The sequence below is a fragment of the Bos grunniens genome, chromosome 28 (assembly GCF_055505025.1).
Source record: "Bos grunniens cultivar Pamir isolate PY7600 chromosome 28, Bosgru_T2T1.0, whole genome shotgun sequence".
NCBI classification, from domain to species: Eukaryota; Metazoa; Chordata; class Mammalia; order Artiodactyla; family Bovidae; genus Bos; species Bos grunniens.
This window is the reverse complement of record NC_141192.1, coordinates 8,702,899-8,726,696: the sequence shown is the minus strand read 5'-3', so window position 1 is coordinate 8,726,696 and position 23,798 is coordinate 8,702,899. Positions and strand designations below refer to the sequence as shown.

Sequence of the window (23,798 nt, the reverse complement as noted above, 5' to 3'; positions counted from 1 at the left end):
GAAGATGTATTAAAAGGTTAGAAATTTTTCTCGGTGACCTCAGATCTCACAGATTCTGACATGAGTGATGCTGCCTGACATGTTCGTGGCAAGTGATTGCTAGTCACCACCTTTCCACGTGCCTTTGTGTGCATGCTCAGTTGCTTCAGTCGTGTTCGACCCCATGGACTGTAGTCCACTAGGCTCCTTTGTCCATGGGATTATGCGAGTCAGAATACTGGAGTGGGTTGCCACTTCCTCCTCCAGGGGATCTTCCCAACCCGAGAATCGAACTCCTGTCTTCTGCATTGGCAGGCGGATTCTTCACCACTGAGCCACCTGCACATGCCTTTATCCTATTTCTAAATTGCACATATAACCACCCCCCCGCCCAAACACACAATTCCTGGTACACTGTGTAAATTGTGCACTGCCATGCAAATATTGCCTTCTCTCCAGTTGCTTCTTTGAATCCAGGACCTCCTTCACAGCACTGTGCTATTTTTGCAATATGCTGGCTGATGTCACCTCTGCAGACACAGAGTGCCAACAGGAAGCCCAGATAGAGTACTTGGGTTGAGAGTGAGGGGGCTTCTTCCTGTCTCATGTCACACTCTGCTTGGCAGACTCTCAATCCTCTAAGGAACAGATGCAGGAGCATATTTACAAAGCAGGCCTGTGAGGAGCAGACACCCACAAGGCTCATGGTGAGCCCCTCCTCCTCCACAGGCAGGCAGCTGAAGCCAGCGAGGCCCCCTCGTGCATCAGCTGGACAGATGCTGGGACCACACAGGAGGAGCAAATAGGATGCACGCACCCTGTGTGCCCGGTTCCCGTTTAGGGGGCGGGACCTCCACAGTCTGGGCTGGTGAGAAGCATGTGGTGTGGGCTCCTCTCTCCAGCCTTCTTTTCTTCTGCGTTATGCTTTGTCAAACATGGCTGTGTGCACAGAGCTAGGAAAAGCAACAGAGCCCCTGAACTGGCACTTGGCAGCAAATCCAGCCAAACTTTTCATTTTATTTATCATACCAGCAGGATTTTATTAGAGCCATTAGGAAAATATAGAGAATATTTTTAGAATTCAAGGGTGCAAACCATTTGTTGCAAACTGATGTGAGTCAATGTGGTTACTCATAATTGATGGACCTTTTTTATTTTACTGCCACCCCACCTGCAAAGTGGCAGATGAGGGCCTGAGGCCTCCTCTCCCAAAAAGCTTCCTGCTACCAGGTGCTATGTTACAATGGTAATGGATCTTAGCATGAGCTCTGCCATGGCTTGCCTTGCCTTATAAACTTGCCATGGCTTCATTGCGGGTGGGGTACTTCCCCCACATTTGATTGGAAGTCACGTGTGTGCCTTGCCTTGCTCAGTGGGATATCTGTAGATAATTGGAGCAGAGGCTTGAAACAGACTTGTGAATTTGGGGTTGCTTTTTTGGCATCTGTCATCAATACTCTTGCCTGGAAAATCCCATGGATGGAGGAGCCTAGTGGGCTGCAGTCAATGGGGTAGCGAAGAGTCAGACACGACTGAGCGACTTCCCTTTCACTTTTTACTTTCATGCATTGGAGAAGGAAATGGCAACCCATTCCAGTGTCCTTGCCTGGAGAATCCCAGGGGCGGGGGAGCCTGGTGGGCTGCCATCTATGGGGTCACACAGAGTCGGACACGACTGAAGCGACTTAGCAGCAGCAGCAGCCATCAATATAAGGAGAATAGATTTCAGATAGCTACTGTAAATGCTTCACCAATATGAGACCGCAAAATAAGTCCCATGAAAGACTGGATCAGCCAACCCCCAAATGCCCAACAACTCCAGTGGGTCATTTTTATAAATAATTTATAGACAGTATAACATCTGTATGTCTGTATCTGTCTATGCATCCAACTATCCGTTCATCCTTTTCATCTGTCCGTCCATCCAGGCAGTCCCTGCTTTGCACAGTAGTGTGGAGCTGTAAAGCAAGTATGCAAGCGGAAACTGTACACACTTATTAATAAATAGGATAAATTATTGTTGCCCTGTGTCCTTTAAAAAGTTTTGTCAAAAAACCCCCATGAATTAAAAACATTCTTAATCTTAGGTGTAAATATGTAAATAAAATAGAAATAAGAATATGCTAATATTTAATTTAAAACATTAAACCTTTGGGTTTTTATTAAAATTTTATCAGAGGTAGTTGGATAGGGCTTGCCTTCTTCTAGTTATTTAACTTACAATATGAAATGAACGCCTTTTCTATGCCTTGGCAAATTGACATACTATTTTCCAAGTTTGGATGAGCTTCTAATATTTTATTCTTTATTTTCAGTGGTATGAAATATCCCCAAGAGTTCTGTTAACGTGAAGATTTTTTTTTTCCTTTTTGCTAAACTGACTTCCTCTGAGAAATTTGTCATCCTTCTTATCACAATCACTTTTCATACTTATGTCAATAATTTTATCTTCACTAAGAGCCTTCGGCTGTGTAACAGTCTCTCAAATGGCAGATGTGTCAATATTCCCACGGTCAGCTGTGGTCCATATCACTTTGTTTACATTCCACTTGAATGTCACTTCCAGCTGTATTTCTCTGTTGCACTTTTATCGTTGTTAATCAGTTCATTTTTGTGATTTGCAGTTTCTCTAAAAATGCCACTTGAGCTTATCAGTGGCAGAAAAGGAGGCCACACAGCTACAACCTTTGCTGTCTGTTCATGAACTGATGTACTGACCAATCACTGACAGGCTGTGAAAGGAGTGACGTCAGTGACATCAGTGATCATGATGCATATATGTTACTCACATGGTGATTTGTGGATTGCAGAGCTAGCAGAGAGATTTGTAGTTTATGCAGATACTCATAGTTCATGCTAATATTTGAACTCTATTGTTGGGGTACTGGTGTTATTTCGTTAAGTCATGGTAATTGAAATTCATGCATATTGGAGTCCTGCAAAGTGAGGACTGATGGTGCGTGAATGTGTGTGTGTGTGTGTGCACATGTGCATGGGCACATTTAAACCATGGATTTCTAAGTCTTCTTTGTTCCTATAAATGTAACAGGGATGATGCCTAGGTCGTATACTTTGTACATGCCAGATGTAGTTGCTTGAATTTGCCATTAACTTCTCGCAATCCGTAAGCCCTTGCTTGCCAAACTGCTGACCCTCAAGCTTGTCTCATGTTTATCTTTCCATGAGCCCCTGCAGGCAGAGGAACATCACTGATTGTATCATGTTGATGCCTCTTGCTATGTCCATCATCCCTCTAACTCAGTTGTTCTCTCCGTGTTCGTCTTGATGGTGGTTGGATGGTTGTTTGCTCATCCTAGAAGGCCATGACCGGCTTTTGTCTCCTTACTTCCAGTAGAATAGCTGTCTGTTGCCTTCCTGTGAATTTCCAGACTCCGTGGCTACTACTTTCATTGCCTGAATGTTTTAAGTAGGTTTATCTGGTTGAACACATCTCACACTGGGGTAAGAATACTCATTGGGAAGAGAAAGATGCTTCCAAGTTATGTGGCTTATGGTATGTTGATTCTTGAAGTTGAATTGGCATTTAGCAGACAGAAAGTATTCATTAAAAAGCAAAATCCTCTTCTAATGAAGGGAAACATCATTTGAATTTCATAGTGAATGAGTGGTTCCAAATTCTGTCTCTGTCTAAGCAAGAAATAAAATTAAAGACAGTGAGTCAATTAGGAAGAAACAACCTGAATATGTACTGTTGTGACAGTATTCAGTCATGGCAGTTGCTGCTTATCCTATTTAGTATCTTTTAGACATTTGTTGTTCAGAAGCAAAGTAAAAGCTACTGGCCAGCTCCTAAATGCCATGGTTTTAAAATGCCTATCAAAAATGAATTTGCTACCTTAGTTTTACAAGGATACTTTGTAAAAGGGCAAAATACCATTCTCTTTCAAGACATATATGGTAAGGAGGCTAAACCAATATTTTTCTTTTTTAAGATAGATAACATCCCTCTTCCCAAAGGGAAAGTAGCTGCTGTTGCCTCTGCACTACCTTTCAGACAGTAAATGAGGACCATCTTATCCCAGAGAGTAGAAGGAAAATAAATCAGCCACCTTCTAATAGAGGGGTAAAGAAAGGCCAAGGAAGACCTCCTGATGCCAGCTTTTGAAGAACCCGCTATTATCCTTACCCTCCAAAGGTCAGTCTGTCTCCCAGTACATAAAGCAAATGTGGGGAGAAGAGCCCAGTTCTGACTCAGCACTCCCTGATAGGAGTTCTCCCTGAAATCCCCTCTGGGTAATGGTGAATAATCTGGGGAAAAAGCAGAATTCCCTGCAGAAACCAGGGCGTGGGCAACACTTGCAACGCTGGCTGAGGTGGCTCTGGGGCCTCAGGACAGACAGAACCAGAGGAGGGAAGAAAGACAAGATCAGACCCAGAGGCAGCACTCCTGTGAATGAGCTGAGCAAGAGGGGATAAAATCAAGCTGATAGAAGGCCCACTGGAGACACCAGCAGAAGGGGAGTGATTTGGGAATTAAAGGAGGTGGTTTAAATCTAGAGAAAGTCCCTGAAAAGCTAGAAACTGTTTTCAGTACCTTTTATGGGGTCAACATGGCCTCCTCCAAGTTCTGAAAGGAGTCGAGAAGGTGACTAAGCTAATTTGAAAAGGTGAGTTCAAATCAATGACTCTAGCTCCAGTTGGCATCTGCCAATAATTCTTTTTTGCCACCATTGTGGATTTAGTAAGAGAATGACAAGCACTTTTTAAAAGATAATTGAACTTAGGCATGGTAAGTAATGAAACGTATATTTTAAAATGGACTTTAGCTTTCAGGAAGGGGAAAATGTCTCTTCTGAAAGGCCCCCCAGATGTGCCTTTTTACTGCAAAGCAAGGGAGAACAGAGCCGGAGCAAATAAAATAGAGAAGCAAAGGGGTCTGAGAGAGACGCGGTTAATCCTGCTGGTGCTCACTTTGGTCTCCAGGACCTGTCGTAACACCTTGGAAATGAGGCAGAAGGAATCTGAATGGACTTGAACTGATTTCTCATTTGATGGTAGTGCTCCTCCCACTGAAAATTTCTCATCTGCCCCTGGGATTCAGAAGAAAACAGGATGAACCAGTTCAGTACAGTATTGCTAAGGAATGTAATGCAAGACTGTCATTGGAATTTGCTTAAACAACCTACCCCAACTTCTGAGATTGTGACAGGCGGTGGTTAGTTTTGACATTGATGCCTGTTTCTGCATCCTATTTATTCTCAGCACAGTTTATTCATCTCACTATCTGGGATTCAGAGCTTCTTTTGTGGTTTAATTAGAATTAACCTTTACCAAGTTGATTTATTTGAAAAATGCACTTAACAAATAGGTAAACAATAAAAATAAAGCTCCAAAACAGCTATGGTTGTGTTGAACAGCAGGGTAATCCTTTTTTTTTTTTTTTTTTTCTGGACATACTAACTAGAGTAGACGTGTGTGTTAGTCACTCAGCCATGTCCTGACTCTTTGTGACCCCATGGACTGTAACCCACCAGGCTCCTCAGTCCATGGTATTCTCCAGACAAGAATACTGGAGCAGTGGGATGGGGAGGGAGGTGGGAGGGGGCTTCAGGATGGCGGGACACAAGTATACCCATGGCTGATTCATGTCGATGTATGGCAAAAGCCACCACAATATTGTAAAGTATTTAGCCTCCAATTAAAATAAATAAATAAATAAAAGAATACTGGAACAGGTTGGCATTTCCTTCTCCAAGGGGGTCTTCCTGACCCAGGGATCAAACCCAGGTCTCCTGCTGTTCCAGGCAGATTCTTTACCACTGAGCCACCTGGGTGGCACACTAAATAGAGTAGCTTTATACTAGTTCAAATTCAGGACATGTATAAATAAATACAAGTAAAACACAGAATGATTTTATTAAAACATTCAAGGAAATTTTAGTTATTGTGTAACTCAACAAAATAATTTTTTTTTTTTAATCTTTCTTGCTGAGTGTTAATGACCAAGGAACTGAGGCTGGGAATTTATATGAGGTTAAAAAAAAAAAAATGATGAAAAGTCATGAGATTTTGCTAGGTGCACATTGACTGTTGTTAGTTGTTTGATGCATTTAATTTAGCATTTGAAAATGTATAGGACTGTCTGCAAAAATAGGATTCTGGAGGCACCTAAAATACCCCTCATGTTTCTGTACCACCCTTCAAATACCTGCTCCCTGACAGCCACTGAGGGCGTGCAAAGAGGCTTCTAATTGATGTCCACCCCTAAGGGGAAGAGTTGGGAAAAGATAATGAACATTGCACATTATATTGATAGTTTACAGATATTAAATGATTTAATCCACAGTAAAGGAAGTTATAGAAAACATATATAATTATCCCAGTTTTAGAGATGCATCTTAGAAAATTTAAGTGATAAAACTATCTAATGATATACAATATTGTCAGTAATATCAATAAGAAAAAATAAACTCACTATTCATTAATCCTGAAACATGCCAGCTACTGAGGTGAGCATTTTACATATACTTGATCCTCCTAGGCCCCCCTGGAAGTTAGCTACTGTTATGTGAATTTTGTGGATAAGGAAATGGAAGGTTCCTGAGAACAGTACTTCTCCTCACAATGTAATCTGCATGCAAATCAAAGATGGATTTTGATAAAATGCAGTTTCTGATTCACTAGGTCAGGATGAGATTTGAAGTTCTGCATTTCTAACAAATTCCCAGGTGAACTGATGCTGCTGTCCATAAACCTCACTTACAGCAACAAGACCTGCGAGGTTTAAACAACTTGATCCTGTATATCAGGTTGATTCTCAGTGGAGCCAAGCTCAAACTGAGTTTAGTCTGGCTCAGAACTCCAAGTTCATATCTCACCTGTGCTCTGGCTCCTGAAGGTCTAGCAGTTCTGACCCAGTGGGGGAAAAGATATGCATGAAGATAACTGTGAGACCAGGTACTAACTCCTCTACCCTCTCAGACAGCGCAGAGAAGAGTTCCTTCATGTCCTTACCACCAAGTGCTTTCCTGGAGAAAGAGGGGTATCAGTGAGTTATCTCAACAGGATAAACCAGGGTGATTCCTAGAAAGAGCTGGCATATAAGCTAGACCTAGAAGACAAGTGATATATATGTATATATATGATTTACAATATGAGATTATGTATATCAAGCTATTATTTATCTATATTGAGGACTTATACTCACAACTTAAAAGTTAAGACTTATGTTTTATCCAGTGGGAATTTTTAGGACTTCAAGCCTGGTAGACAGCGTCTCAAATAACCCTGCAGTGCTTCTCAGAGAACTGCTCTGAAGAGGCAAAGAGAAGAGCCAGGTTATATAGAAGTTGTGCAAAAAAAAAAAAAAAGGGCAGATAGTCATGACCACGAGCAACCTTGGCACACAACGGCTTGGAGCAGGGCTTGGAGTCCCAGCCAGAGATTGAGGCCGGATTGTAGTGATGAGAGCACCAAATCCTAACACTAGACCTGTGGTCATTGACAAGGGCCCTGTCCCTTCGGTTTTGCCGAGAAGAATTTCCACCAAGACAGAAAAGTGTGAAGCAAATAAAGCACTTATTAATGGGAAGAATAGTATAGTACATGTGAATATATTACTGGCCAAAATCTTGGCTTTCTCTGCCTCCCAAAACCAAATAAATAATGCAGAGTTTGGAGGAAATAGAAAAGTGGCTTTAATTCTCAGCCGGCAGGGACAGAACACAGTAGTCTCATGCCTCAAGAATTGTGCCCCCCACCCTCACCATGAGGAGTCGAGGGGTTTATATAAGATGAGGACTCGCAGTCAGGAGTCGATGATGAGGAACAGTGTCTTCTTCCTCTTTCATTGTTTTAAAGACAGTCATAGGCTGGCATCAGTGACCCAGTAATTGAGTCAGGCAGTTGGGTGGCTTTGCAGCCTTCTTTCTGATACATAACTACAAGGGGAGGGGCGTTGTAAGGGTAAATACCAGATACAGGCTTATTTAGCATAGAGTCAAGGAAAATAGGTGTGAACCCAGTTGGCATTAGTGGTAAAGAACTTGCCTGCCAATGCAGGAGACATAAGAGACATGGGTTTGATTCCTGGGTCTGAAAGATCCCCTGGAGGAGGAAATGGCAACTGACTCCAGTATTCTTGCCTAGAGAATCCCATGGACAGAGGAGCCTGGCGGGCTACAATCTCTGGGGTCACAAAGAGTCAGACATGACTGAAGTGACTTAGCACACACAGTAGCTCCTGCAGCACTGGGGGCAGAAAAGCACACTTAGTTACAGACATACAGAGTAGGAGCAATTAAAATAAAAAAAAAGAAAAGAAAACTAAGACTTTTCAGGCTTGCTCACTGTTTTCTTTATCTTCTTCATTCTCAGAAAAGGCACAGAAATACACACACACACACTCCTCTTTTTTTTTCCTTTTCACTACAACAAATAGACACATGGGCAGTTTCAGAGGAAGAGTTCCTGAGTTGAACCCTCCTGCTAGTTTAAGTCACTTGTGTGGGGTATTTCTTCCAGTTTTCCTTTGGCCAATCATTTTGATTTGCCTGGTTCACAGTTCATACTTGGTATATCTCAGGATCCTTCCGTGTGTGCACGCATCTCTCAGCCAAGATGGATTCTTCCACATGTGAGTGGAACATCCATGGGCATGACTCCGCCTTTGACCTACAAGGAGCCTTTCTGTGTACATGTGGTGTAGGAGGTCTTCTGACTTCAGAAATGAGAAATGTCTGGGCAGGGCTCAGCCTCCTCCCTTAGTTGTCCTGCTATTCCTTGTCTTGGAGAAGTCTACAAGAAATGAATCTCCAATCGCTTTACCCTGGGGGAGCCCATCTCCCTCCTGCCACAGTCTAAACATCAAAGTGAAAGTCGCTCAGTCATGTCTGACTCTTTGCGACCCCATGAACTACACAGTCCATGCAATTCTCCAGGCCAGAATACTGGAGTGGGTAGCTTTTCCCTTTTCCAGGGGATCTTCCCAACCCAGGAATATAACCCAGGTCTCCCTCACTGCAGACAGATTCTTTCCCAGCTGAGCCACAGGGAAAGCCCCTAAACATCAAAAGGGTATTGTAAATTAAGGAAAGCCAGATATCCCAAGTTAAGGAATTTAGTGCTTTTCTGTGTATGGGAAGATGGGATATTATGGGCTCATTGAAATCATTCCTTTGATATGCACTTCAGCTATCTTGGTCCAGAATCCTGTGTTTTTCTACATCTTGAGCTTCCTTAGAACTCACTGTGGAATGTGGCTGCATTGTGACGGCTGCTAGATTACAGGTATTCTTTCCTTCCTGAGTTCCCTTAGGGCTCATCAGCTCCCCATCTGTGGGAGCTGCAATTTCTGATGACTGTGACCTCCTTTGTTTACTGATATGGCAGGAAATATTCCATTTCTTTTTATAATTTTTTAACTTATATGCAGAGGGAAGAGGGGGCAGAGATTCCACACTGTACAAAGCAGGATTGGGGTAACCTGCTATTTTGATTGACTTCTAGTTCTATACATCACAGAATATTTTCACTCCCCTCCTCTTACATGTGGGTTACACTTGGGAGTGCCTTATTGATCTGCTTTCAGGGGTTTTCTTTTTGTATTTGTAAGGATTCTAAAATTAGAGATCTCAAAGCTTTTGACCTTAGGACAATGAGAGCCATAAATCTAATCAATTTACAAACAGAATTTATTTGGATTGTTCAATGTTCCTATTTTCTGTTTTACTTGAATTACATTACCTTTTATATTTGCCTCTGGAGAAGGAAATGGCAACCCACTCCAGTGCTCTTGTCTGGAAAATTCCATGGACCGAGGAGCCTGGTAGGCTACAGTCCATGGGGTCGCAAAGAGTCGGACATGACTGAGTGACTTCATTTTCACTTTCACTTCTATTTGCCTCTAGATAATTCAGCCTGCTTTTCTCAAGGTTTTGTAGCCAGATACTAAACATCATTTAAAATTATGGAATGCAAAATATGAATGAGAGAGTCTGAAAGTTTGTGAGATGAAGTTCTGTTTACTTATAGACTTTATTCAGTTGTGCTTTTTAAGAAATATTATTTATTTGCCTGCATCAGGTCTTAGTCATGACATGTAGGATCTAGTTCTCTTAAAAGCAATTGAATCTGAGCTCCCTGTATTGGGAGCACAGGGTTTTAGCCACTGGATCACCAGAGGAGTCCTTACTCAGTTATTTAAAATGCTGTTCATATGCAACAGATTAAAAATTCTTATATAGTGGATACTGAGAAGTTTCAGAATTCGACTTAAAGATTTCTATGATGAAAAAGCCATTACTAATTCATGATGATATACAGCCTTGTTGATACTTTTAAAGAAAGTATTTGAAATCTTCTGATTTTGCTTATAGTCTTCTATTTTGCTTATAAATCTGCCTTTTCAGTTATTATTAGTTAGTAATCAGTATGCTGCACATCTATTCTAAAAAGACAATTGTGAGGATGTAATAAGAAAGTAATTGTAAGGATGTAATTGTAAGAAGAAATAGTCCTAGAAATAAATGATACTGGTGGTTATTATTCCCGCAAATTACTTGGATTAACATTGTATTTAGCCATGGAATTCAAGACCAAGGGGAAAACAAAACCGTGTATGTAGTTGTGTTTATTGGGCTGTTGTAAGAAGGTGAATGTGGTGGTGGGGAGAACCAGTGTTTCTCCTTTTATAACTGAACAGATGGTTTTTGTTCTGTTGTCTGTTTTGTTTATTTTCTGTTATTGCTCAGGCAGGCCCCCCAGGCAAAGATGTCCCAACTTAGTGCTCATAAACAGGCTAGATGTTATGATCTTGACACTTTAAGTGACGTTTTCTAAGCAAGAAATGTTTTTGTTCACTTATTTCTCTCCTTATATTTCCAGGCACTGCCAGTGAATTGTGCAGTGTAAAACTTCTTTCAACATCATTAACCGGAAGCTTTTGTACATATCCTCCTCTGCCTACAATGTAAAATAAATCAATAAAACTTTCCATCATTATTCCACATTCAGTACGAAGTGCAAATATGGCTATATCCGTGTTTGCGTGTATGAGTGTGCCTGTGTGTGCATGCACCAGAAATGATATCCCAAATAAATCATTACACAGAAAATTGATCACTGTATTTGTTCATGTTGGTCCCTGGCTATTTTCTCCAAGATTCTCTCTCGCCTTTTTGCTTTTGATTTTGACAAAGATGACAGTAGAACTGTATCTCAGTAATTTAGTTTTTCACTATTTTTAAAAAAGATAACTGACTCCAAGTATATGCTGTCCATATCTATTGTTGTTATCTAAAGGGATCTGTGTGATCTTTGACAAAAATAATCTTCCCAGCTTGAGGTCAAGAGACAGTAATGTAACCGCTGGAAAGGTCTGATGAACTCTGTCATCAGAAACATATGAAAACATGCAGAGGCATTCACATTGGGTAATTATTTTCAGAGCAGTTTCCATGGGACTTCATAAAACTATTTCCTTAATGATGAAATATTGACCCTTTTCTCCCAGTGAAAACTCTATTCACTGGCGCCTCCCATCAATCAAGCCCTATAAATCCTCTTACAGTCTGTTTGGAGTCTCCAGATTGTCATCAGCAGCAAAAAGAACACACCCCTCCCCCACGCAGAAAAACTGCCCTTTAGCCGACATTTTATGCCATTTAATTGTTTGCAAGATTCATTATTTGGTAACAGCCCTAGATACTCATTAGAATTAACAAGATTCTACTATAATTTATAGATTATATGTCAGTCTTCCCCTTCAGCTGCAAAAGGGCATACATATTTCAAAATCACTTTTGAGTCTTGAAATTTAAACATTTTCCCCCATGACATCTATTTTAATGCACATGATTTAAAACATGAGCTTTTAATATATTATGTATATCAAAGATAATTTTAAAAGTGGTTTACATATCATAAGTTTTCATATGACTTTTGCCATTGGGGATATTTCTAGAACTTAGGACACTTAAGAGTGCAGAGATCTTTGCTTATATGAAAATAGGGGGGAGAATAGCAGAAAAAACTAGAGAATGTTGATCATAAGACTTACATTCTAGTGTTCATTTTTATTTCTTGTCAGTAGTGTGGCTTTGGACATAGTATGCCAACTCTGAAAGTCTTAACTTTCCCTTCTATGAAATGGGAATGATGACACCAACTTCAATCTCAACATATTTTTTTTTTTTTTTTAGGATTTAAGTATTAAGCAATACTTGAGAAAATTACCTTTTATGCCTTGAATTATATATAGAATTTTGTGACCTCAGGTTTGCCACCCTAAGTTGAGTTAAGGGTTTGGATACAGGCAAGAATTATATGAACCCATTAATGCTTAAAATTGCCTTTTGATATTTGAGGGTTTTTTTTTCTTTCTTTCTTTCTAAGTATATGTCACAGGTAGGGAGAAGGCATTTAAACCTTGATTTAAAAGTATAAGTCATTGGTCTGAGTGCAGGAAAGGGAGAGGTGTTGGGGCCCTCCAGTTTACCAACCCACTTAGGACTGCAAAGCTTACCCTTTCAAGAGGATCTTGTACCTTCCTGGACAACAGGGGCTGATGGGGTCCTATGCTGCCTCACAGGAACTCAGTAAGAGGCCTGGCCAGGATAAAGTTGTTTAGGGCTTGGTTGGTGCTAGACACCATCAGGGCCTAATGTAACTTTTACCTAATAACACACTTTTATTGTTTGGTTTTACAACCAGGGCATCTGAGGCACAGCCTTGCTAAAGTCACACAATGTAAGTAAATATGGAAAGTGAAGTGAAAGTTGTTCAGTTGTGAATGACTCTTTGTGACTCCATGGTATACAGTCCATGGAATTCTCCAGGCCAGAATACTGGAGTGAGTAGCCTTTCCCTTCTCCAGGGGATCTTCCCAACCCAGGGATCAAACCCAGTCTCCTCCCACATTGCAGGCAGATTCTTTACCAGCAGAGCTACAAGGGAACTCCAAGAATACTGGAGTAGGTAGCCTATCCCTTCTTCAGCAGATATTCTGAACCCAGAAATTGAACTGGGGTCTCCTGCATTGCAGGTGGATTCTTTACCAACTGAGCTATCAGGGAAGCTAGGTAAATATGGAAGCTACAGTCTATCTACACTGTCTTACTCCAGAGCCTACTATCTTAATCCCTATTTTGTGCCCTATTTGTTGGATGGATAGATGAATAGAGGAAGAGAGGGCTGGATGGAGAGCTGGAAAGATAAATTATTAAGCCAAAGTGAACGTTCTTACATAAGGGCTTTATGACTCTTTCTGTACATTTTAGTAAGAAATTAGTAATTTTGAAGGCTAGGATGCCATTTGCTGTAGTAAAGTCAAACAAAATTAATTTTATAGGGTCTGAGCTAATGTATTATAACAAGCATGGCAATAGGGGAGAGGGGGCCAGTGTTTGCATTAGTATCATTACCAAGCATGTGAGCTCCTTGATGTTTTAATATGCTCCTCATTTTTCCATCCCTGTCAGCACAGAGCACAGATTCTGGCACAGAGAGGGTGCTTCATAAAATTTTGCTGTGGATGGTGAATTAAAGTTTTCTCTCATCCATCCAACAAGTCCTGCTTAAGTGTCTGATGCACTGAGTTAGAGGCTGGATCAATAATGTAAGTGAGAGAGACAACTCTATCCTTAGGAAACTTAGAACCAAATGTTGATGTTTATCCAAAGGAGATCATGATGGTATTGTGGGTGAAGACGGAGAGTACTAAGCAAATTGGGCAAGTCCTCAGAAAAACAGTCAAAAGAGGTCTCCCTTGGCGAGGCAGAACTATGACATATGAAGGTGGAACTTGAAGGGTAGGAAGAAATTTGACGGCTGTGTGGACAGCAGGTGCTTTTGGCGGGGAGAGCGTCCCAGATAGAAAAGTCTGTGCAGAGGCCCTGAGCTTAGTAACAAAGCTGAAGGATGGTCATGGTAGCTGAAAGACAGTAAACGAGGGGAAAAGTAGAATAGATATTATTTTAAAGGTATGAGAAAGACATTTTGTGGAGACACTTCCTTAACTTTGATCTCAGCCTTATTGTTTGAAAGAAATATTAAGGGATTTTGCAAATAATTGGAACCTGTAAAGTTAATTTACAAAACCAGCTTTGAGAATGTTGTTCTCCTGATTTGGATAGATTTTCTTGAGCTCAGTTTTCCTAATTTTGTCCAACAATTAGCTATGGATCATTAAAAAATAATTTGTATTGCTGTTTCTGATAATATCAGGGTCAATATTCTCAAAAGGTGTAAAGATTGAAGGAGAGCAAGGTGATGCCTGAAGTAATATGTCATTTTGGCCAACCTACCATATTATTAAGGATATTTTAATAGGGGTTTGGATGAATTAAATGCTAAATCTACCTTAACCTTGTACCTTGCAATTATATTGTTAAATCATATATTCAAAGTACTATAAGTCTTGGGTAATAGAAGATGAGGTCAAAACCTTTCTTTTCCTTATTGGGAATATCTCTGTCTTCTGGAAAATTAGAGTATAACAAAGAGAAAATAGTCAAATAGCAGCAACAATGATAATACCTCATATCTCTATAGTACATTGCTGCTTTTGGAGTACTTTTGATGTCACTTTATAAATAAGATGGAAAGAGATTGACCCAGAAATGTAAAAGACATGACAAAGTACATGGCAAAATATGTCCTCTGTTAATTTTGTCTTCACTTCATTCAGTAACTTGTGAATTCGACCTCTAGTGCTCAGAGAGAAGACCCATCTAAGTGAGAGCGACAGACTTTTAAAGGTTCCACACCTCACTGGATGCCTTGATGCATTCTGGACGTGGAGTCCTGTAGTATCCCTGGAAGAGTCCTGTAGTATCCCTGGAAGACAAACAGAGCAAACAGAATTGCCCGATTTAGAGCCAAAGAAAACAAGGCTCAGAGAGAGAAAGCGACTTGTTCAATGTTCTGCACCCAATTAGAGGGAGGATGGGATACTGTGTTCTAAAAAAATCTAACTTGAAGATTTTTTTTTCTTATTAATATTTGACTATATAAAAATTGTCATCAACTGTGTGAGCTTAGAAATTTGTTGACTTGGCAGTTTGATCTATTTTACATTGAAATAGGTACTGTTTTATCTAAGTACTAAAATGGAACTATTTTCTCCTATGACTTCTAAGACATGACTATTTTTCATGGACGTTTCATTTCCAGAACACAAATGGGGATCTTCTTCTCATTATTGTTGTTGTTAATTTTTACATTCAGTATATCTCTATATCCTCTTCCTTTTCCTTGTTTGCTTTCCCCAACAGCCTTCTTCAAAAATTCCCACTGTTTTTTGTTTTGAGAATCACCACTAGAAATATTTTGGAGAAAGCAGCTTAGATAGTAGCTGGAATCCCTCATTTAGATGTGAAAGGGAAATAGAAGAGAGTAGATAAAATTGGAGCCTCACAAATAAGGACTATTTCTATATACTTCTAAAAGTCTTAGCCTTTTTATCCCTAGATTGGCTTGAGCAGGAGTTATCTTCTTGGAGTATATGCACCTTGGGGAGGATGCGGAAGTAATCTGCCATAAGAGAAGGATACGGTGGTGATGAAATTGTTTTTGAAGCAGATGACCCTAAGTCCAGAGTCACACTTTGTCACTTATTAACTTGTGGTTGCGTGAAAGTTAAATAATGTATGTGAAGCAGTTAACTCATCTGTAAAATGGGGAACATGGTTATGTGCCTTGTGATGCAGGGAGATAACCCATTAACATGCTTAGCTTAGCTCCATGATTGACCTATGTCAACCCTGTAGATCTTCCTTGGCTTATGGTGCAGTTAATAAACCCATCTAAGTTGAAAATACTGTAAATCAAAAATGCATTTGGTGTGCATAATCTACCAAACATCATAGCTTAGCCTAGCCTATCTTAAACTCCTCAGAACATATCCATTAGCCGATGGTTGGGCAGAATCATCTAGCACAAGGCCTATTTTATAATGAAGTGTTGGATATATCATGGAATTTATTGAATGCAGTACTGAAAGTAACAAATAGAATGATTTTATGGATCCAAAAGGGTTGTTTATCCTGGTGACTGAGTGGCTGCTGGGAGTTGTGACTACTGCTGCACCCAACATCACAAGAAAATATGTATTGCATATTGCTAGCCTAGAAAAAGATCAAAACATTCAAGTACAGTTTCTACAGAATGCATATGGCTTTCATACAGTCTTAAAGTCAGAAAATCTTGAGTCAAACCATTGTAAGTTGGGGGCCATCTGTAGATACTTATAACTGTTCTCCTATTGTTATAATTGTTATATGTGTATTAAGTGCTCACTCTCTTCTCAGTGATCTGAATGAAGCTGTGGATTCAGTGGAGAACAAGAAAAGCTCCTCAGGAAACTCATGCAATAGTGGGGAAGACAAATTAAAATAGGGAAAAATAATAATGAATTTTGAGAGGCTGGGAAGGAAACAAATAGAGTGCTGTTGTAGAGAATAGAGGGCTTCCCAGGCAGCACTAGTGGTATGGAACCTGCCTGACGATGCAGGAGGTGTAAGAGACGTGGGTTTGATCCCTGGCTTGGGGAAATCGCCTGGAGAAGGTCATGAAAACCCACTCCACTACTATGGCCTGGAGAATCCCTTGGATATAGGAGCTATAGTCTATAGGGTTGCACAGTCTGTAGGGACACGACTGGAAGACTGCAGTCCATAGGGACATGACTGAAGCAATTTAGCATGCGTGCATGGAGAATATAAAGCACAGGTAACTAGAGAGAGTGGTCATGGAGAGAATAGTTGAGATCAACCTACAAAAGAGTACCAGTCAAATCAGTGAAGATTTTTGGCAAGGCTGTTCTAGCATAGCCCATGCAAGGACTTTGAGACATGGCTAAGAACTCACTGTCCCTCAATCTCCATATTAACTGCAATTTTGCTGTGCTATGTCCTAACACAGGTTCTGAATTTGTGGCTGTTTATGGCACCAGTTAGTTCCTCCATCCACTAAAAAGGACGTTCATGTGTTATAGCAACAATTTACATTGGAGGGGATTTAAGTTTTATTGAGGTACAACTGATAAATGATGAACTACACATATATAATGTTTACAGTTTGAGTTTGGTAGAGGCTATTTAATCCTTTAACTTAACAAGAATAAAGAAATCAAAGGAAAGTTTGTAAAGTCTTTACCCTTCTCAGAGCTATTTTTCCAATGGTGGTGGGACCTTGATTGTTTGATCTAATAATTGATGAAAAATAAGTAAGATGAATGAGAACCATTGCTCTGGGACAAGATCATCTTTTTCTAAAAGCCTAATTTAAAAGCTAAATAAGTATGTTCCTTGTTTTCTAAAGCTCACTTGTGTTTGCACAAGACTGATATTTCTTAAAGAGTTCATGATTATAAGCCAACCCTCTGCAAAGGATAATGGATGTGCCTTTGGCAGTCATGATCCTTTAGTTCATGAAATGGGTTAATTTAGTGTAAGAGCTCTCTTTTCACCCAAAGAGTGATACATTTACATTTTTTAGTACAACAAAGTTATTATATATTACAAAATCATTCATTTCTTGATGAAAATTTTAGAAATATATTGACTACTCTTATGGAAGGTGATAGAGAAAACTAAATTCAACATTTCGTTAATTTATATCCCTTTGCATTTATTCTTTTGTGGTTTTGTTCAGTGGTATTTGCTAAGCATCTCTTCCAGGAAAGCTTTTGGGACAAATATTTAGGTAGAACGATAGAAATAATGCAAGAGAAAAAGTCATGCATGTTAGGATTGGTACTCTATTTCCAAGGAGGAAGATGCTATTTATAACTAAGAATTCATAGGAAACTGTAAAGATTGGGAAATCTATAAGCTGATGAAATCTTAGTCATGCAGATATGGTAAAGACACTTTGCCACACACGGAACTTCAATGTTTGGAAATGGAAATAAGTGACTACATATGATATCATCTGCCCAGTTTTTACTGAAATTGATGTATAGGGTATTGGGAGGGAAATGATAGGAAATGGGAAGACTAAGGTGGGACCATAAGATAGGGGACCTTGTATATTGAGAAGAGAAATTTAGGCATTTTGTATGGGAAATAAGGATTCAGTCTAAAAACTGTGGAAGGCTTATTGTCAGAAAAATAAAAATTCAGTGTTAATAAGACTATCTACCAATTATTACAATAATTAGGTCCGAAGTAAAGCATTTCCAAGTTAGATAAGTCCTTTTTTATTTGCAGTGAATCACACTTCATTAACTGTATATCAAACATGTGACAGGTTTACAATTTATTTAATAGTGGCATACAAGCATGCGGCAGTTGAAAGAAACCAATGGTGGTTTAAACAATGCTTGTATTTATGTTTTCAAACGCATTTATAAATAATAAAGACTCCATTAAGAATACATAAAAGCGTGTTTTGATGGAGGATAAAGGAAAGAAACCAGAGCCTGGATAAATGAAGAGATGAGCTGAATTTAAAAAACAAGTCTGAGCCTATTAGTATATAGTAGTCAACATTCTGTTGTGAAGCATGTGCGATGAAAATGTGCCCTTGATTTGTGTCAGCTGCTGAGTTGCCTGGATGGGTCATTATAAAAAAAAAAAAGAGCTTCTTCACCGGGTCTTGCTCTAGTCACTATTGCTGCATAACAGATAGCTCTAAGACTGAGCGTGCAGAACAACCACTGTTGAATTTTGCTCATGGTTTTGGGCCTGCACTTCTGAGAGGCTTGCTCGGGGGGTTGGCAGCTGGTGGCATCAACCTGCATGTGCTGTTAGTTTAGTAATCTTAAAATAACCCAACTTCTTCTATGGCCATTGGCTTTCCCCAGAGCAAGCATCTTAAAAGAACCAGGGCAAGCTTCCTGACTTTCTCTGACCTCGGAATTCACCCAGTATGATTACCTTCACTCTCCGTTGATGGAAGCATTTCCATCCCACCAAGACACAGGAGAAGAGGGAATATAAAGCCTGGTTCCTATTAAGAATAGTGTTAATGAATTTGTGGCCATTTAAAAACCTACCACAGTTCTCATCTTTACCAAACAAAAACTTATTACATAGAGTAGACTTAGTTTAAATATTTTGCAGTGAAAAGCTACAATTGATTTTTTTGCCAGTGAAATTTCTTTGAAATATAGATTTTCACTAGTTTCTTCATATTTAGTGATAATAAAAATCAGAAATATACCATACTTTATTGACTATAAGATGCAGTTTTCTGACACACTAGTACTTTGTTAACCACCAAGAGGGAAAACAATCATACAACTTTTGGAAACTAATTCCATGGTGCTAATATATGCAAAAATATTATTAGAATTGATAAAAAATATTTCTAGGTTTTAGAACTGTATCTATGGACTCTTTATATTGAGATATAATTCACCTATCATGAAATTGACCCTTAGAGTGTACAATTAAATAGTTTTAGGATAGTCACATGATTGAACTAACATCAAAACTATTTAATTCTAAACTACTTTGTCACCCTCACCCCCCAAAAAACACACCCATTTGCAGTCACTCCCCATATCCTTCTCCTTCCAGCTCCTAGCAAACACTAATCTACTTTTTATTTATGTGGATTTGCGTTTTCTGGACATTCCATGTAAATTGATTTGTATAATATGTAGCCTTTTCTGTCTGGCTTCTTTTACTTACTATGATGGTTCAAGGTTCACTCAAGCTATAGAATGTATCTATTTACCCTCCTGGTCTTCATCTCCAGTTCTTCGGTTAGGAAACAGTCTTCTCTATGTAAATTTAGAATGCAATAACAGATATGAACCAGACACCTAGAGTCAGACATCCTGGAATGTGAAGTCAAGAGGGCCTTAGGAAGCATCACTATGAACAAAGCTAATGGAGGTGATGGAATTCCAGCTGAGCTATTTCAAATCCTAAAAGATGATGTTGTGAAAGTGCTGCACTCAATATGCCAGCAAATTTGGAAACCTCAGCAGTGGCCACATGACTGGAAAAGGTCAGTTTTCATTCCAGTCCCTAAGAAAGGCATTGCCAAAAAATGCTCAAACTACCACACAATTGCACTCATCTCACATGCTAGTAAAGTAATGCTCAAAATTCTTCAAGCCAGGCTTCAATGATACGTGAACCATGAACTTCCAGATGTTCAAGCTGGTTTAGAAAAGGCAGAGGAACCAGAGATCAAATTGCCAACATCCGCTGGATCATGGAAAAAGCAAGAGAGTTCCAGAAAAACATCTATTTCTGCTTTATTGACTATGCCAAAGCCTTTGACTGTGTGGATCACAATAAACTGTGGAAAATTCTGAAAGAGATGGGCATATCAGACCACCTGACCTGCCTCTTGAGAAACCTATATGCAGGTCAGGAAGCAACAGTTAGAACTGGACATGGAACAACAGACTAGTTCCAAATTGGAAAAGGAGTACATCAAGGCTGTATATTGCCACCCTACTTATTTAGCTTATATGCAGAGTACATCATGAGAAACGCTGGGCTGGATGAAGCACAAGCTGAAATCAAGATCGACAGGAGAAGTATCAGTAACCTCAGATATGCAGATGACACCACCCTTATGGCAGAAATTGAAGAACTAAAGAGCCTTTTGATGAAAGTGAAAGAGGAGAGTAAAAATGTTGGCTTAAAGCTAAACATCCAGAAAAGTAAGATCATGGCATCTGGTCCCATCTCTTCATGGCAAATGGAGAAACAGTGGAAACAGTGTCAGACTTTATTTTTCTGGGCTCCAAAATCACTACAGATGGTGACTGCAGCCATTAAATTAAAAGATGCTTACTCCTTGGAAGAAAAGTTATGACCAACCTAGACAGCATATTCAAAAGCAGAGACATTACTTTGCCAACAAAGGTCTGTCTAGTCAAGGCTATGGTTTTTCCATTGGTCATGTATGGATGTGAGAGTTGGACTATAGAGAAAGCTGAGTGCCAAAGAATTGATGCTTTTGAACTGTGGTATTGGAGAAGACTCTTGAGAGTCCCTTGGACTGCAAGGTGATCCAACAAGTCCATCCTAAAGGAAATCAGTCCTGAATATTCATTGGAGGGATTGATGCTGAAGCTGAAACTCCAATACTTTGGCCATCTGATGCAAAGAGCTGACTCATTTGAAAACACCCTGATGCTGGGAAAGATCGGAGGCAAGAAGAGAAGGGGATGACAGAGGATGAGATGGTTGGATGGCATCACCAACTCAATGGACATGTGTTTGAGTAAACTCTGGGAGTTGACGATGGACAGGGGGGTCTGGCGTGCTGCAGTCCATGGGGTCTCAAAGAGTCGGACATGACTGAGTGACTGAACTGAACAGAATGGATAAGATGACAGGCACATGACTGTACTCACTAATTGTTCACAAAGCTTAATTCAAGTGGAAAGATAAGACAGAATTAACCCATGTGGCAAAAATAGAGAAATGAAATAGATGGTAGTTTGATCCCACATAATAGGAAACATTTGATTCTATGAATCAAATGAAGGGAAGAAGAGAAGTGAGTGCAATGTATTCTTTCCTCAAGTGGTACAGGAAACACCAGCATGATATCAGATTTCATGTCAATGACCATTTGAAAATGTCAACAGTTGTGTATTTATGTGTCATAGAAAAAAAAAAAAAACCTAGCACGTCTAATTTGTGACTTTATGGTTCAGTTCTTAGAAGTAGGCAAATAAAATGAGTGATTTTAAACTCAAGGAAAGATATTAATATATAGGGTCAAAATCATAAAGAGAAAAAGGTATGAAATACGGTTATATCAGCAAGGGTCCTCCAGAGGAATAGATCCAATAGCTTATGTGTGTGTCTTTTTGTATATGTATAAAAAGATATATTAATATTTTAATAATTCACTCCTGTGATATAGGGAGTGAGTGGCAAGTCCAAAATCTGAAAACAAGCTAGCAGCCTGGAAACCTAGATAGGATTTATGTGTTACAATCTCGAGGTAGGATTCCTTCTTATGGGAAACTTCACTTTATGCTATTAGGACCTTCCACCAATTGAATGGAGACCCACCCACATCTTTAAGAATAAGCTCCTTTATTTAAGTCAACTGATCATAAATGTTGACATATCTATAAAAGATCTTCACAGCAACATCCAGACTAGCATTTGACTGAACAACTGGGCACTGTAGGCCAGCCAACTTAACACTGTAATTAACCATCACATGAGAAACGACTGTAGATCATGGGAAGTTTGGGTTTACAAATGAGCAGAGTGTTAGAAATGAAGCAATTTATAAGTAATCAATTGGCCTTCACATATTCATCCATTTATTTATTCAGAAAATTACTTAGTCGGGAAATTTTCTTTCATATGGTTGTATGTCCTGTTGTTAAGGTATTTCAAGAATTTTCCTGTTCAGCTCATTTTACATAGTTCTGTTGTGGCATTACATTGTAAGCATCTACCATAAAGGTCTGCTAGTGGTTACCCTTAATTTACATTCAGATGAAAGAGAAGAGAAGGAAAAATACACAAGCAGGAGTCTTGTAATTATGGTACCTAAAATTATTAGGCAATTTACAAAATTATTAGTGGGAAACTGCCCATCATGCATAAAAATAATTTTAATTGTGACATACAGAGTTTAAGGTAGGAATGATTGTGGGGAGACCACACTACTATGTTTTCCCTTGATTATTCAAGCACATTTGAATTTGTTTTAAAGAAAGTGATATCTTTAAGAAGTTGAGTGTTTCCAGTCAAGAGAGAACTTGTTTTGGCTCTGTGACAAAGTTCTCTTGACACAGAAAGACTTGCTGTGAACTGGAAAATTGTTAGAACAAAAAAGAACAATTAATTATGTCCTTTTTCCCCTCTTGATTATAACTAAAAAAAAAAAAAAAAGATATTTTCCTGCAAACTGTAGTCTATGTGCTGTAGGTGTATTCAGATAATTTCTGGGCTTATGTCTTTCTTAAATATGGAAATACCTTTAGCTCTCACTTTTGGTGTATGCAATTATTAATTCTCATAATTGTTAATATACTGACAAATGTATTCTATTAAAAGATCATAAGCATGTTACCTCCCAGTTTCTGTGTTAGATGGTTTCTTGCAAATTTTAAGCTAGATGCAGTCAATATTTAATCAGGGCACATCTTCCAAGGATTCAAAGAATACTACATTGACAGGTAAATGTGGTTAATTTGCATAAATCAATCACAAATCGATGTTCAGTATTTTAGGAGCTGTTAAACATAGCTTTCATGATAAAGTTCAAGCTCTGCAGTAATGCATATCTAGTTGACCTGTTTTGGAAGGTCTGTTCTAGCTCAGAGACCCCAACTAGGGAAATGAACTTTGCCCCTTGAATCCTCTTTGTACCATGTGATTCTGCACCATCTGGCATAGCAGAGAGGACAAAGGAAGTATTTCCTCTAACAGTAGTCCCAGCTAACTGTAAGAGCAAGGAATTGCAGTCCGTTTGTGTAGCCTTCCAACCTGGGAGGGCTGGCAGACATGGTAGTTCACATGTAAGTACGAACAGGTTGTCTAGAGAGTGGAGAAAGAGGAGAGAGGGGAGGGCCGCTGGTTTCCCAGAGAAAGTGAGTTCAGTTCATGCTGGGCCCAATCGTAGCACACCTGTCCTTTGCTTGACTTGCTTTGATGAGATTCTTTGCTCTCTCTGGGAACGTGGAACATTCTTTATCATTTAGTCTTGATCTGTCTTCTTTGCCTCTCTTACCAATATTACTTCTAGCCTGCCTCTACCTATCCTGCCATGTCACTGGTTTCTCAGTGCATTTTCTTTCAACTCTACCTGTCATTACATATGGAATGATGCCTTTAGTGCAAAGATGATGTAGGGAAATCAGATCTAAATTCATTTCTAGACCCTGTGTTTTTTAGACTTATGCACATTACTACAAC

The 23,798-nt window shown here is 39.4% G+C and overlaps 2 protein-coding genes across 9 annotated transcripts in view; one reads left to right on the top strand and one right to left on the bottom strand.

The window, feature by feature from the left end:
- Nucleotides 1–23,798, top strand: part of NRG3 (neuregulin 3) — a 1,239,421-nt gene that overhangs the window by 562,663 nt on the left and 652,960 nt on the right. The window lies entirely within an intron of this gene.
- Nucleotides 1–23,798, bottom strand: part of LOC147342810 (uncharacterized) — a 60,135-nt gene that overhangs the window by 1,136 nt on the left and 35,201 nt on the right. Inside the window, exons 4-5 of the mRNA XM_086381203.1 lie at nucleotides 14,706–14,775; nucleotides 6,819–6,968 (exon numbers count right to left, since the gene is read on the bottom strand). Coding sequence (XP_086237329.1) covers nucleotides 6,819–6,968; nucleotides 14,706–14,775 — 220 coding nt within the window. The remainder of the gene's footprint in view (nucleotides 1–6,818; nucleotides 6,969–14,705; nucleotides 14,776–23,798) is intronic.